The sequence below is a fragment of the Carcharodon carcharias genome, chromosome 20, assembly GCF_017639515.1.
Source record: "Carcharodon carcharias isolate sCarCar2 chromosome 20, sCarCar2.pri, whole genome shotgun sequence".
In the NCBI taxonomy this organism is placed as follows: domain Eukaryota; kingdom Metazoa; phylum Chordata; class Chondrichthyes; order Lamniformes; family Lamnidae; genus Carcharodon; species Carcharodon carcharias.
Window position 1 is genome coordinate 101,986,577 of NC_054486.1, and position 16,086 is coordinate 102,002,662.

General features: G+C 43.4%; 1 protein-coding gene across 1 annotated transcript in view; it reads left to right on the top strand.

Annotated features, from left to right (window-relative positions):
- Positions 1-4,161: 4,161 nt before the first annotated feature.
- nrxn3a (neurexin 3a) overlaps positions 4,162-16,086 on the top strand; it is a 1,735,226-nt gene continuing 1,723,301 nt past the window's right edge. The window contains exon 1 of the mRNA XM_041214454.1: positions 4,162-4,789. Coding sequence (XP_041070388.1) covers positions 4,162-4,789 — 628 coding nt within the window. The remainder of the gene's footprint in view (positions 4,790-16,086) is intronic.

The following is a 16,086-nucleotide window of genomic DNA, read 5'->3' on the forward strand; positions in this document are numbered from 1 at the left end:
TATTCTCTAGAGGGGTACGAGTGTGATTGTCTTATGTAGTCATATATTATGAAGCATGTCTATTCATTCCCTGGTTTGGAATGCAAGGTTACTGTTGCACAGAATTTACTGTAAAATCGGATGAGGAGGAGAGGTGTGAAAGAGATGAAAGAAAAAAGTGCAGAAGATCTGAGAAATAAAAGGCGGCAGATCATATAAGTACGCAGTAGATCAAAAGGTGTTGTGTTCTTGTCTTTTGGTTCCCAGGTGATGTTAATCATCATACTCTAAGCTTATAAAGATCAGAAACTCTTGTTTAATTTTGCTATGCAATCTGGTTCAAAAGAAAAAAACATTGAGCTGGTTATACACACATCACTTCAGTCTCTAGTGCAGCTGTGAAATGACCTGTATTTCCAGGATTTTCTGTTTTTTATATCCATCTGATATCTGTTACTGTCTTCCTCACTCTTTGCTACATTTACAAATTTTGTAACATTTGCAAACTTAGAAAAATTTGTCCTGTATGCTCAACTCCAAGTCATCAATATATAATCATGCGCTCCAAGGAAGCTTTCCAAATTCAGGGCCAGGATTTTTCAGTCAGCGTGCGGGGGCAGGCCCGACCCGCAATGACATCATCACGCTGTCTCGCCATGTTTTGTTCGGCGGGCGCACGCCAGAGTTGGCTGCGCACTTGCCAATAATTGACAGGCCTATCAAGAGCGTTGACGAAGTAATTAATGTCATGTTAATGCTGCCCCATCCCACCTTATGGTTGGCGGGCAGGCAAAAAAAAGGCCAAGCGGCCTTCACGTTTTTTTTTAGGAAACCTCATCCACGAGCGGGATGAGGTTTCCTAAAGCTTTGACTACTTAAATAAAAAGTTTATCTGAAAAATAAAAACGTGTCCCATTAAATTTTTAATGCCTGCAAAAACTTTATTTTTTAAAAAAAACTGCTTCAATCTCCCTGAGGCAGCTCCGTACCTCCAGGAGATTGAGGCACTCTTTCACGCGGAAGAGTGCTGGCCCTGACTCTCTCTCCTCCCCCATGGCCTGCACAGTTGCTCTGAGCGCTACTGCTTGCATATTACGCTGGGCGGGCCTTAATTGGCCCACCTGTATAAAATGGCGCCGCGGAGCTGATTGTGGGTGGCGGCCGGCTTCACAGCTGCTCCCACCAACTCGGGAAAAATTCAGGCCCAGGTATTTTTAAATGGGATGCAGTTGTTCTGCCATTAGACCAAATAACAATCAAATAGTTCCAGAGTCAGATTCCAGTCAACTCCAAGGCTTCTTCAATAACGTCTCCCAAACATGCAACATCTCTTCTGCCTAGAAAGGCAAGGGCAGCAGCCGCATGGGAACACTGCCATCTGCACGTTCTCCTCAAAGTCACGCACCATCCTGACTTGGAAAGGCTGGTTTCTTCCTTGTTGCTGAGTCAAAATTCTGGAAACTTTGTACACCACATAAACTGCAGAGGCTGAAGAAGATGGCTCACCACCACCTTCTTACAGACAATTGAGGACAGCCGATAAATGCCGATCTTGCTATCAATTCCCATGAATGGATTAACAAAAGAAAAAATCACTCAGTGCTCTTCCTCATTTAAGACGCTCCTTTAAAATCTATTTCTTTAACCAAGCATTTACCCTAACATATCCTTTGGCTCATTGTCAATTGTTGTTTGATAACATCCCAGGTCATTTCACAACAATGTAATCTTGACCCATCTTTTGAGAGGGTGCAAAGGAGTTTTACCAGAAAGGTGCCAGGGACGAGGGACTTCAGCTATATATGGAGGGAAGCTGGGATTGTTCTCCCTGAAGCAGGACAAGCTAAGGGAAGATTTAATAGAGGTGTTCAAAATCATAAAGTGTCATTTTTATAATGATAAAAGGCACCAATCATTCATAAGGCATTGGGTAAACATATTGTGGGTTTATTTATTTAGACTAGGCACATAGGAACAGTTATACATGGATAGAAAGTTTGAAGACATCTGCAGAGCTGTCTTGTGTGTGCTCTGCTTTAAGCAAAATTGAAACCAAAACTGGATCATGTGACACTTCCTTTTGTAGTGATGTCATGCTGAAATCCCTGAACACTCATGTTGTGATATGCATTTTTGATAGCCATAAAGAGAAACTGTTTCCACTAGATAGAATGGGTAATCAAAGGACACCAATATAAAATAACTGGCGAATGAACCAGAGGGTGAGATGAGATTTTGTTTTTAGAAATGCAGTGCGTTATGATGAACTGGAATACATTGACTAAAGTGGTGGAAGCTAATTAAATGGTAACTTTCAAGCAGGTCAGAGGCTGGGAATTCTGCAGTAACTCGCCTCCTGACTCCTCAAAGCCTGTCCACCATCCATCTACAAGGCACAATTCAGAAGCGTGATGGAATACTCTCCCCTTGCCTGGAGGAGTGCAGCTCCAACAACACTCAGGAAGCTTGATACCATCCAGGAGAAATCAACCCACTTGATTGGCACCCCATCCACCATCTTCAACATTCACTCCCTCCACCATCCTGCACAGTGGCAGCAGTGCGTGCCATCTACAAGATGCACTGCAGCAACTCACCAAGGCTCCTTCGACAGCACCTTCCAAACCCATGACCTCTGCCACATCGAAGGTCAAGGGCAGCAGATGCATGGGTGCTGCACCACTTGCAATTTCCCCTCCAAGCCACTTGCCGTCCTGACTTGGAACTATATCACCGTTCGTTCCCTGTCACTGGGTTAAATTCTTGGAACTTGCTTCCCTACAGTAGTGTGCGTGCACCTAAAGCAACGACTGCAACGGCTCAAGAGGTGGGTCACCACCACCCTCTTGAAGGCAATTAGGGATGGGCAAAAAATGCTGGCCTTGCCAGCGCTGCCCACACCCCATGAAATAATAAAACAAATACTTGAAAAAGAAACTCTTGTGGGACTATGGGGAAGGATGAAGCAAGTGGTTCTGATCAGTGGCTCTTTCCGAGTGGTCACAGGCAATGATGGACCAAATAGCATCCTCCTGTGTGTTGCATTTTGCTGCTGATACACAACGGAGTTATACTCCAATTAGTATCAGAGTCGGGTTTAGAAAGGATTTGATCAAACTTGCACTTTTTTGGGGGTTACTTCAGAGACCAGTGGCTGAGATTAACATTTTGACAAGACAAGTATCTCCATCCGTAGGTTTCAAGAGCTGGGTTCTGAATGCTACATGAATGTTTCAGACCAGAATGCGCCATACTGCAGCAGCATTAAGTGAATTGTATTTTTTTTTCGGTGTCCACAGAGGGTTCTCTTAGAATTGCGTATTTGTACAATTTGCATTGTGCTTAATGAGTTCATGGCACAATAAAGCTGCTAATCCCAGATAAATTTTCTGTTTACTAAGCTTGGCGTCTTTAAAACGTTGATGTGCATTGTCTGAGGTAAAGAGATTAATGTAGGGAAAAAAAACCCAGTATTTTCGTGGTTTTTAATGACATTTTTATTTTATTTACAGGTTGTCAGCTCGCTGTTGTGGCATCTTCGTGGCAGTAGCGACTACAAATGCGCCGTAGCGTCATGTGGCATCTGTGTTGTGGTAATGGCATGCAAAAAGTGACATAAGGATTGATCTGTATACTCCTGACAAAAAAAAATAAAAATCACAGGCATAATCTTGCCTCTTCACTGTAGATGGCAGAATTATACTCGAGAGCTTACAGGTTTGACTGAAATCCAAGTTTGGTTTTTGCCACCCGCGTACTGAAGGCTTAAAGCACATTCACAGTTTCTCATCTCTCCAACAATAGCTGCTTCCCTACTTAGGAGCGGGCTGATGCCGTCCGCCTAGACCACATTACAAAGCTGGGGGATCAGAGGCCATCCTGGGTTCTAAACCGTTGTTTTGATGCGCTGCTTTGATTTGACTTGACTCGTGGTACCAGCTGATGCTTCAACTTGCCTCTCCAATGAGCATTTCTGTCACGGTGGATTTAATCCTCGACCTCGAACCGCACTTTCCCTGAGCGGTTGATCTATTATTTCCTTTCCCTTCCCCAGTTTTTTGTGTGTGTGTGTGTGTGTGTGTGTGTGCCTGCCTGCCCTGTGTTTCTGTCAACGCGATGCTAAACATGGATTCCTTCTGCTTTGCACTGGTCCTTGGCTCTTTAGCAGGGATCTGCCTGGGTATGGAGTTTACAGGTGCTCCGGGCTTGTGGAGCCGCTACTCCCGTTGGGATGCAAGCACCCGGAGCGATCTAAGTTTTCAGTTCAAAACACAACTCTCCAGAGCCCTGCTCCTGTACTTTGACGACGGGGGATACTGCGATTTCTTGCAGCTGATGGTGGTGGATGGGAAAGTTGAACTTAAATTCAGCATCGATTGCTACGAAGCCGCCGTCGACATGGACAGGCAGGTGGACGATGGCCAGTGGCATTTTCTCATGATCAGCCGGAACAAACTGCGAACTGTCCTGGTGCTGGACGGAGACACGCAGTCCGTCGACGTGAAGCCCCAGCGGCAGTACATGAAGATCGTGAGCGATTTGTTCGTGGGAGGGGTCCCTCAGGACATCCGCGAATCGGCCTTAACTTCGGTCACGGTGCAAAGCGAGCCTCCTTTCAAGGGATTTATCGAAGACTTAAAGTATGGGAACTCTGCCCCGGTGCTGCTCGGGAGCCAGTCGGTGAGACTCGACAAGGAGGGCATTTGCACGGAAAATCCTTGCGAAAATGGTGGAGTTTGCTCGGTGGTGGAAGGAGAAGTTACCTGTGACTGCTCTAGCACAGGGTATTTGGGGCGGTACTGCACTGAAGGTGAGAGCAATCTCTTTCCCACACTATTTCCCTGCCACCTTTTTTCTTGCACTAAAGTGTCCACCTGAGTAGAACGTTTTCATTTCTCTTGGAATAAAGTTCCCCCCGCCCCCCCCTCTCTCTCTCTCTCTCATTAAATTTAAATGATTGGATTTATGGTTCGACTAATGACTGGATGACTCAACCAGTGAGTTGCTGTGTCCACGCACATCAGGTTGGTTCCAGGTTCCATCACATTCCAACACGTATTGCTGTCGGGGTGGTAATGTAGGGCAAGTTTACGCTTAAACTTCAGGATTTTTGGAGGTGGGTGGGAGGGGTGGGGGGGGGGGGTGGGGGAAGTACAAATTACTTTGGTACCCCAACTTCGATTGCCCGGTCGGTGAGCAGGAGGTGATGTTCATTGGATTCTCTGGCAATGTTCCCAGTTCGCTGCTCAAGGGTGAATAATGGCCACTTGAGGTGTAGTACAGGAGGACGTTTAGCATCCACGGAAAGCAAGGAGATTGGCAGGAAAACATCAATTGCACTCCTGATTCAGTTTTTAAATGTTTTTAAATCATTTTCAAATCCACCCACCCGTATGTAAATGGAATTGACACTTGAATAAGTAACAGAAGGATTGTATTCATTTTCCCTTCTTCAATTTCTTCAAGACTTCACTTTAAAACATCCATTCTGCACCATGTATTATTAAGCATTTTAGCTTAGTATGTTCATGTGAATATGTCTGTCCTGACTCAAAATCCAAACCAAATTGTTACAGGTCATTTTTAAACAGATGTAAGCTTTGTTTTTAACTATTGTGTCTATCTGTAAGCGCAGAATGAAAATGTTGTGTATATATTTCAATTTATTGGAACATGAGTGTTTAAACAATAAGAGAATTCTAACCCTTGCTGTGTGAATGTTCTTTACATTTGTTTAATTCTAACTGAACGACATCATTTCACAATATAGCTCTCACCTGGCAAGACTGGACATGAATATTGCATCATCGACCACGTTAGGAGGTCTCTCTGTATATACTTTTTGGTATTGTGTGGAAACACTTGCATAGCTTCTATTGGTGTTTCATGCTTTATACATCTCAGGAAAATGTTGCTACCAACAGGTTGTTGTTGGCATGTCTTCTCTTCAAAAGATGATCAGCAGAATGTTTTCAGCTGTCACTGAGTGTGTATTTCTCAAGTGTAATTCTAGTTTTAGAGTTTTTATAATCCTGTCTACTTGCTACAATACTTAAGTTGAGACTTCATCTGCAAAACAATTCTACTAGATTTTACTTATTTAAAAAGTGAACTTCAAGTAGATGACATGGTAGCCATAGAGGTATCTCATCCACAAGGGGGTTAGTGTGCTGACCTTTTCACCCTGGAGTGTTAGGTCTCAGGTTTGCACCTGTGTGTCTTGCCCCGTAGTGAGTTACAGGTTTTCGTTGGAGCCATTGGGCGAATCACCTTGCAGGGTTGAAGCATTTTCTCCAAAGAAGCAGGAATCGGATGGAAAGACCGTCTTGCAGCACAGGCGGGTGCTCCAAGCTGCTCCTGTCTCAGCAGCTGGTGACAGATCACGTGGTGGAACTTCGGAGTGAGCCACAGCCCCTGTGGTTCATCAACGCCAGACGCATCACACGAGGTTCTTACAATGGAAGAATCAAAGGTGATCAGAATTGTGCTGTATGAACATTCTTGAAAGCAGTAGTGAGATCCTATTTTAAAAAGGCACCCTTTTGGAAGAGAAGGGGTGACTATGATATTACTAAACTTTTCACTATACTTTACAAATGTTGATTATTTTCCATAAATAATAAGGAAATATACACCCGTCTCAATGTTATTGCACACACCCTGTGCTTATCCCCAAGTGTTTCTGTTGAGTAGTAAAGTATCCAAGAAAACACGAGAGAGAGAGAGAGAGCACAGTGACCGCTGAGGAAAATTACTACTTTTTTTAAGCAGGGTAACAAATGTCCAAAAAAAAAGTTCATCATTGAAAAATGGTAGAATTGGTAAAGATCGGGAACAGTAGGCTTGATGGTTAAGCTTATGCGGTTTCCCAGGTAATCTTCATTGCAGACAATTGATTACATTTCCAAGGACAGAATAAAAACATTATAGTTTCTGGCTGAAACTTGCTGTATCTTACTTGGATGAATGAAATAATTTCATGGAACTTGTCTTTGAGCACTTCTTTTTCCCCTTCAATCATTAGGCATTGAATTGAAACGAGAATACAGCTTGCATTCATTGCAACTAAAAGTTATGATTAAAAGGTACACTAATAGGAGCTGTTTAAATAAGGGTGATCAATACATTGATATTTCTGAAGATAGTAATGATACCACATATTATCTTTATAGCTAGGTAGGTACCTGGGTGAAGATCCACTTTCAGGGATTGATATACAGCGACACTAATAACTACAGGTGATACTTTACAAGCATTAAACTCCTTTTAAATAAATTTATAGTTGATCAATATTTAAAAGATAATTATCCAGGAGGCTTCAGTTTGTTCCAGTTGTTCTAACAAGGTGCACTTCCAAATTGCTTTCAGGAATTGATCTATTCACATTTCTTTGCAAAGAATCCCACTTAAGCATTTACAGAGTTCAACAAGCTCGATATATCCCAGAGAACTGACACACCAGAACTTGGTATCTTTTGTGTGACATGGGCCATTCAGGCAACACTAGATCAGTTTTTTGTTTCTCATGGGGCTAAATATCAGTGGAGCATTCAACACACCTAAGTTTTTAAACTGCAGATTCTCTGCACTTTTAGCAAAGATATACGAGACTGATCTTTTGTACTTTTTAGTTCTGTCTGATTTTTATTTAAAATAAACAACTGGTAGCCACTGGGAAGATAATAAAAGGGGTACCCCCACCAATGTTGAACAAGACTCTGTCTATGGTGCTACTGAAACATCACTAACAGACTTTGCCCAATGTTAATTCGTAATTGTGGCAGATTTTACCGGGGAGGGGGTGGGGGGTGTGGTGGATTACCCACCTGTCCCCCAACCGCAAAATCCATCCACACCTAGCGACCAGAAACTTGGCTGCTCCGCAGCGATAATATACTGGGGGGTGGCCTTAATGGGGTCAGAGTGGGCCTCCCACCCCCGAGGGACAGGAAGTCCTCCACAAGCGAGCTGCCGACCAATCTGATTGGCCAGCAGTGCTAGAAGAGTGTAACGGCCAATGCTAGGACCACAAGCAACCTGAGGAAAAAGTGAAGGTGGATCCAGGACTGGCGGCAAGTCCGGGGATTTGGGTGGGAGATGACAGCGAGATGGTGGGCCGGGTGGGGGGTGGAAGGGGTAGCGGGTTGGGTTAGAGAGGCCTGGTGCGGGTGGGGAGGGGAGAAAGAAGGGAGGAGGGTTCCACCTTAAATGGGTGCCCTCGATGGGCACAGGGGACACCTCCCCCGCCCCCGCCCCCCCCCCCCAAAAGAGGTACTCCCCCTTTCCTGTCTGCCAAAAGCCCATGCAGTGAAGTCTGCCGGGCTGTTTTCCATGCCCCTGCCTTTCCCTGCAGTCCAAAAAAATTGGGGTGGAATGAGGCCCTTAAATGGCAGTTATAATTGTCCACTTACAGGCCTCAATAGGCCTAAGGGTGTGTGGACTGCCTGACTCCTTACCCACCCCTCTTGTAATGTGGAAGGCGGGTTGGGGGAAGGTGGCAGACTGGCAACCTGCTTTATTTAACGTGCCTCCTGCCTGCAAATGTGCTGACATGGGGTGGGAGGAATAAAATTTACCCTATATTTTTTAAGCTGTTCATCAAGACAGATTTAACCATTCAGAAAATATCATTCCAAGTTCATGAACCACATTTTAAAACAGATACAAGCTTAGACTCTTTGTCATACATTTGAAAATCGTTTATATTTTAAAAAATATTTGACCTGTGACATTTTATTCTAACCTACGTTCATTCTCTAATGTCAGTCCTATCCCATGGCTGCTCACTCAGGCATCCGATGGTCACGAAAATGACAGATGAATAGGTAACCAAGGGCTGTCCCCTGCTACCTGCATCCTAGTGTTTTCCAGGGTCTGACTTAGAGGAGGAAAATAAACAAGATCAAAAATGGCACAAATTGCGATTCCCACTTGTCATCTTGAAATAGTTCTATCACATTGTGTAAGGGCTACAAACTGAATAACTTCAGTAGGCAGTTCTGAATGTTGGCCACAGTTGGGACTTAAAGTGAGTTACGTACGACCATACGAATTAGGAGCAGGAAAAGGCCATTCAGCCCCTTGAACCTGCTCTGCCATTCAATAAGATCGTGGCTGATCCGATTGTGATCTCAGCTCCACATTCTGCCTACACCGAATAACCTCTGACTCCCTTGCTAATCAAGAATCTATTTACCTCCGCCTTAAAAATATTTATTGGCCCTGCCTCCACTGCTTTCTGGGGAAGAGCTTCCACAGTCTCATGACCCTCAGAAAAATATTCTCATCTTTGTCTTAAAGGGGAGACCCCTTAAACTGTGTCTCCTAGTTCTAGTCTCTCCCACGAGGGGAAATATCCTTTCAAGATCCACCCTGTTAAGTCCCCTCAGGATCTTATGTTTCAAATCCCCTCAGGATCTTATGTTTCAAATAAGATCACCTCTCATTTTTCTAAGTTCCAACAGATACAGGTCCAGCCTGTCCTCACAAGATCCCACCCCCCCACCACCACCACCCCCACCACTCCACACACACACACACACCCCCCCCCACCCCCCCACCCCAGCCCCCAACCCTTGCCCCGGCAGTGACAACATCCCAGCTATCAGTCGAGTGAACCTTCTCTGAACTGCTTCTAACGCATTTATATCCTTTCGTAAATGAGACCAAAACTGTACACAGTACTCCAGATGTGGTCTCCACCAATGCCCTTTACAACTGGAGCAAAGCATCCCTACTTTTATATTCCGTTCCCCCTCGCAATAAACATCAACCTTCCATTTGCCACCTTAATCACTTGCTCTACCCACATGCTCACTTAATTAGCTACTCATTCACTTTCCTGCCCCAGGAAAGGTATTCGTATGCATTGAAAGAAAGCGCTTTCAGTCCTAAAGCCCAGATTCCTTCCAATGAAAGCATACCGGGTAATTCACTACTAATAGTTTTGTCGATACTGGAGTTATTTATTAGGGATTATGCTTCTAACTTTTTAATAAGAATACTGGGATGAGTTGGGAGAAATGGTGACGATATTGCAAGTTTGCATGATGGGACCGATGTTCTTTCCCAGTCACAGCAAAATGGTAACATCCTAGTCATGGCGTTCATTTAGTTTTGGTGGGGTAGGGCACCACTGAATATACTAAGCTGTCAAAAAGTCTGCCCCTACTCTAGTTCCACTGACTCAGGACTGTTCTGTGGCATCTGCTTCCAATGAAACAGCAAATCTTAGAACCACCAAATGATGTTTGGCTCCTTATTGGAGATTCAGCCCAGAGGTTGTAAGAAGATAAAAGAGCAGCTGGGGCCTGGCTAAACCAGAATTTTTGACGCTATTTACTTCCCAATTTTCTTGGTCGAGGGCAAGAGCATTGAGTTTGCAGCTATCAACTCTAATTAGCAAGATAAAATATGAATCTTGAATTTAAATAAATACCTGCCAATGTCATGTGCTTATTTCCTCCTCACTTCCTTCCTGACTCTTGTGACTGCAGAGCTGCCAGGCTGATTATTTAGAAACAAAATCCTCGTTTTCAAAGAGCAATCCAGTTAGTCCCATTTAGAATGAAGAGGGAAAACAGCAACGCTAAGTGGTACAATTTTAAACACCTGGTGGTATTGGTCCACAAATATTTAAAGGGGGGGGGGGCAGGAGAGATTAGCAAAGCTGTTAATAAAACAAACAAAAACAGAAAATGCTGGGAACAGCCGGTCAGACAGCATCTGTGGAGGGAAATGGGGTTCTATTTGTGTCGATGACCTTTCATCAGAACTGATGGAAGGTCATTGACCTGAAACGTTGGGCTGGATTTTCACGTCAGAGGCAGGTAGTGTGAGTGGGGAAATTTCATAGCTCACCGTGCTCACTGCGGCTACAGAACGCATCAAGACACCATTTTCATTCTTGCTGTGTGGTGTGGGGGGGGGGCAGTGTTGGAGGGCGGGGCTGCCAAGCGAGGGGACAGACCAGTTAAGCGGCCCACCTCGCTGCTCTGGGATTAATCCCAGTTATTTTGTTCAGTATTAGGCCCTCCAGTCCTCATCCCTCGCATCCCTTCAACCATGGCAACCAGTCCCCATGCCCCTATCCACCACTAGGGCCCCTTATAGCTTCTGTGCTAACTCAGTGCCAGTTTGTGACCCCCACCCAAGGATCTCACCCATACACCCTCCATGTCAACTTATCTGTATCTATGTAGACCTCGGGAGCCATACTAAGATTAAATAAAATAAAGTTCTATGTATCTATTACAGACTTCACTCTATTTTTAAAAAAAACTTTCATGAAAGCCCATTTAGTACACTTAAGATCCCTTAAGTACTTAATCCATTATAAAACAAACATTCATAAACTCACATCAAAGACAGCTAAACCTTTAATAACCGCTTGGAGCTATCAATCAAACTGTGAACTTAGTCCCTCATTACGATAATGACAGGGTGTGGAAGCAGTCAAGCAATGCTTTAATGATAGCCTTTAGGTTACATCAACAAACATCCATTGAAACCACTAGAACTGATTATTTTTCATGCTCAAAACACAGGCAGACATTTTTTTCCAAAACTTAAAGGGCAGTGGATTTAAATAGCTTGACAGTCCCATATATTTTATCTACCCTTCACGAGCATTTACATCTCTACCTTGAAGTCATGGAATGCACACTGCGAGTTGAGGCCATTCCTGGAGTGAAAATTGGGTCTGCTTGTCCTGTGCACTGAGTTTAAATGGCGCCGCTGAGTTCCGCTTCTCCTCATGCGCTTCATGCCCCTCCTCCTTTCCTCTCCACAAAAATGGTACATCCCAGAAATAGTTTGAGACTTCTGCATCCAGGTCCCATCTGCCATTTTTAAAAAGATCTGTGGAGTTTCCCCCAATCTGCGAAAATCCTGCCCATTAAACTCTTATTTCTCGCTCCCAAGTGCTGCCTGGCCTGTTCAGTGTTTTCCAGCATTTCCTGTTCTTATTTCAGGTTTCCAGCATCTGCAGCATTTTGCTTTTGTATTAGTTATTAATAAAGCGCATAGGATTTTGAGCTCCCTAAATCGGGGTATATAGTACAAAAGCCAAGAAGTTATCTTAAACCTATATAAAACACGTGTATGGCCCCAGCTGGAATGTTATGTCCAATTCTTGGCACCACACTTCGGGAAGGATATGAAGGCTTTGGTGCAGGTACAGACGGAATTTACTAGAATGGTCCCAGGGATGTGGGATTTCTCTTGCATGACCGACTAGAGAGGTGGGGGTTCTCCAGGAGCAGTAAAGGCAAAGGGGAAATTTGATAGAGATGTTTTTAAATCGTGAAGCATTTAGATCAAGTAAATAAAGAGAAACAATAGCTGAAGGTTTAATAACCAGAGAGCTCAGATTTAAGGTGATTGGCAAAAGAAGCAGAGGCGACATGAGGTAAAGCCTTTGAACTCGCTGAGTATTTAGGATTTATAATTCACTTTTTGATAGAGTGCTGGATACAGTTTCAGTAGTAGCCTTCAGAAGTAAGTTGGAAAAGCACTTGAAGGAGAAATAAATTGCAGGGCAAGTGGAACTAATTGGTTTGCTCTTTGAACAAGCTGGCACAGATTCGATGGGCCAAACGGCCTCCCTCTGTGCTGTATTGTTCTATGACTTTGCATTTAGATTCTGGTCAATGTGAAGTTAGCTGATCTCCATTGGATGGCAGTAAGAAAACTAAAATTAGTGTTAAAGGACAATTTTCAATTGGTGCCCACCCATTTCTCGAGAGGCAGGGCTGCAAGTGGGTGAAATGCTTGTTTCAGACTGGGAACCTTTTGGAAATATATAAATCAAGGTCCTCTGTACCATCTGGATCAGGCAGCAAGCCACCTAAAAGAGTCCTTAAAGAGTCCAAAAAAGGTCCTTAAAGAGACCCCAGGTAGACACTTCATGAAAGGCCCCAACAGGTTTTCTTATGTTTTTAAGCTACATATAACCAATTCTCTTCCTTTCTTTCCTTCTTTCTCTCTTGCTCTCTTTCTCACTCTCTTTCTTTCTCTCCTTTCGTTCTCTCCTTTCTTTCTTTCTCTCTCTGTCTCTCTCTTCTCTCTCTCTCTTCTGTCTCTCTCTCTCCTCTCTCTCTCTCTCTCTCCTCTATCTTCTCTCTCTCTCTTTCTCCCTCTTCTCTCTGCATGTGTCTCTCTCTCACCCCCTGTCTCTCTCCTCTAATGGAGAGATAGAGCTGCTAAAGTTTTTTTGTGGACTATAGCTAATTACTTGTTTGATTGAGACCAGGAGGTACATGAGTGCCCTATAACAAAGCTTTTTTTTTACAATGTGATGGGTCAGAAATTTACCATTTTGAGAAGTGATACACTTGGTGTCCTGATGGTCCCACTTAATCCAAGTCTAGAGACTGAAGTTGTCACATTGTTACTTAAGTTTATAGTGAGGAGGTTGGACTTTGGAGAAAGGGCCTGGCTTCGGGCAGTAGGTTAATGTTGGGTATTCATTCATTTTTAATGGGAGGAGGAGTTGTCGAAAGCCCAGGTGAATTCATTCCGAGCTGGCAGATGCCTTGGCCTGCACTTTGCCAGATGTATTTACAGATTACACTGGGGAACATTAGTCCACACTAATCAGTTTTTGTAGATTTAAAAGGATTTTTGTTTAAATCAAAGTGACTTAAAACAAATTCAAAACTAATCAGATCTTCTGTTTGTAATATTGCAGTCATGGTTTTCAGTGCGTTCCTGCACTTCACATCTGGTGCACTCAGTTTGAAATTCATTGAATGTTTACAAGCACCTCAATCAAGTGTCATTTGCATTTGAATTGACATCAACAACCTCAATTTAAATATATATATATAGGTGTAATATATTAACATAAATTGTTCTGGACATCTTATTTTGCACTAGTAAACTCTGAAGGTTTCCTGATTAAACACTGATTGCATTGCAGTCTTTGATCCTTAAAGGTTAACATCATTGTGGATCAGCTTTGCAGGTTGTACTGCTTGTCGAGGGGAGTCGGGAGAGCATGCCAATGGTCCTAGGACTAAATAAAATGATCCATATTTTTTGCTGTTAATTTCACAATATGTATTCCTTGAAATGACTTCAGGGCTTTACGCTCCATTCAGATGAAAATTTACTTTTGAAAACCACTATTATGGTTTCACATCACCTGCACCCCTCAACAATCAATCCATAATGTCTCTCCTGCCTGCCCACTATCTGGACTCTACTGACTGAGCTCCCTGTCTTCCGAATCTATTTTTTTCCCCTGCATTTCTGAGCACATGATATTGTTGTTTTTAGGCTCAAAGGTAATAACATCTGCTTTTGGGAAGTGACCATGAAGCTTTGGGAGTGCACCAAAAATTTGTTCATTAACGGAGGGAATAAAAATTAGTTATGGCTGGAACTTCAGTGCAGAGAAAGATGTCACATCAGTGCTGGCTTAATAAGGAAGTGGAGATGGAAAGAAAGGTGTTAAGGGTGGGGATGAATGAGAAGAAAGGTGCCATGAGTAACAGAACAAGTGGAGCATATAAAAGAGTATCTGAACAGATAGGGAAGATTGGGATGTCTAGGTGTAAAGACTGGGCAGGGAGGATCATCAGTGGAGCTAGGAGGTGAACAGCGAATGGAGCTCCAAGAGGGATCAAGAAAGGATTCAATAGCTCTGATTGAAACCATCCACTCTGTGTGCACAAGCATTCAAGAAAGTAAACAATGTTTCTATAGGGCACTGCTTCAGCTCCACTTGTAGCCCAGGTCACCTTACTGCAATAGCAATGTTGAATATGGAATTAAGCTGAGGCAAGTTGGTACTTGAGCTGTTAAGAGATAGAAGAGAAGCTGAGTACATTTTCACAAGTTGAAAGATGTGTCGGGAGCTATAAGGAGGGAGCAGGGAAATGGAATGTTTTCATTGGAGAAAGGTCAGTTCAGGGCAGCACTTGTTAAGGTTTCATAATACTGTGGGGGTTATAATTGAACGGAACTTAAGTAAATTGCTTGGTATAACTGCTAACTCAGTAACTGCGGGGCCTGAACCCAAACTCAAGAGGGAAGGTGAACACTTCTGATCCAGCTAGTTCACACACACAGGATAGTGAATAAGTGGAACAGGCTGTCAAAGCAGACATTCGAGACAGATTGGGGCTGAGTTTCAGTTTTACTACATGGGTGGTAAACTGAAAAACAGTTTTGAAATTGTTAAAACTAAGCAAAACTAATCCGATCATTTACTCAAGCAAATTAGGCGTTCTGGAGAACATTCTGAAAAATTAAAGCAGTGCTTCAGATCAAGGCTGCAACGTTCTTATTTTTGAACATCTGTCTACCAAAGAGACCCATGGAATACAATCACCACAAGGCCCGTTGTAGAGCACCACTCCAGTGATTTCGATGAAAAGAGTCAAGGAATCATGAAATGGTACAGCACAAACGGATGCCTTTCATTTCATTGTGCCTGTGCCAGTTCTTTGAAAGAGCAACCACTTAGTCCCACCTCCTCTGCAATTTCCTCTTAGCCCTGCAAAATTTTCCTTTCCAAGTATATAACCAATTCCCCTTTGAAAGTTACAATTGAATTTGCTTCTGCTGCTCTTTCAGCTCTTTCAGGGAGTACATTTGAGGTCACACAACAATTCATTGTGTTTAAAAAAAAAGAGATTCTCTATTTCCCCCCATGGTTTTTTTTTATCTTAACCCTATGATCACAATTATCTTATCCATGCCCTCTGATTACTGACCTTCTTACCAACAGAAAATAGGAAAAGGAGTAGGTTATTTGGCCTATCGAACCTGCTCCACTGTTCAGTATGATCAGGGCTGATCCTCTATCTCAACGCCGCACTCCCGCTTCCCCCCATACCGATTGATAACTTTAGTGTCTAGAAATCTATCTATTTCCTTCTTAAATATATTCAGTGACTTGGGCTCCACAGCCCACTGTGGTAGAGAATTCCACAGGTTCGCCACCCTCTGAGTGAAGAAGTTTCTCCTCATCTCTGACCTAAGTGGCCAACCCCATATCCTGAGATTGTGACCCCTTGTTCTAGATGCTGTCCAACCACCCCCCCCTGACCACCCCAACTCGAGAAAACATCATCCCTGCATCCAGTCTGTCCAGCTGTG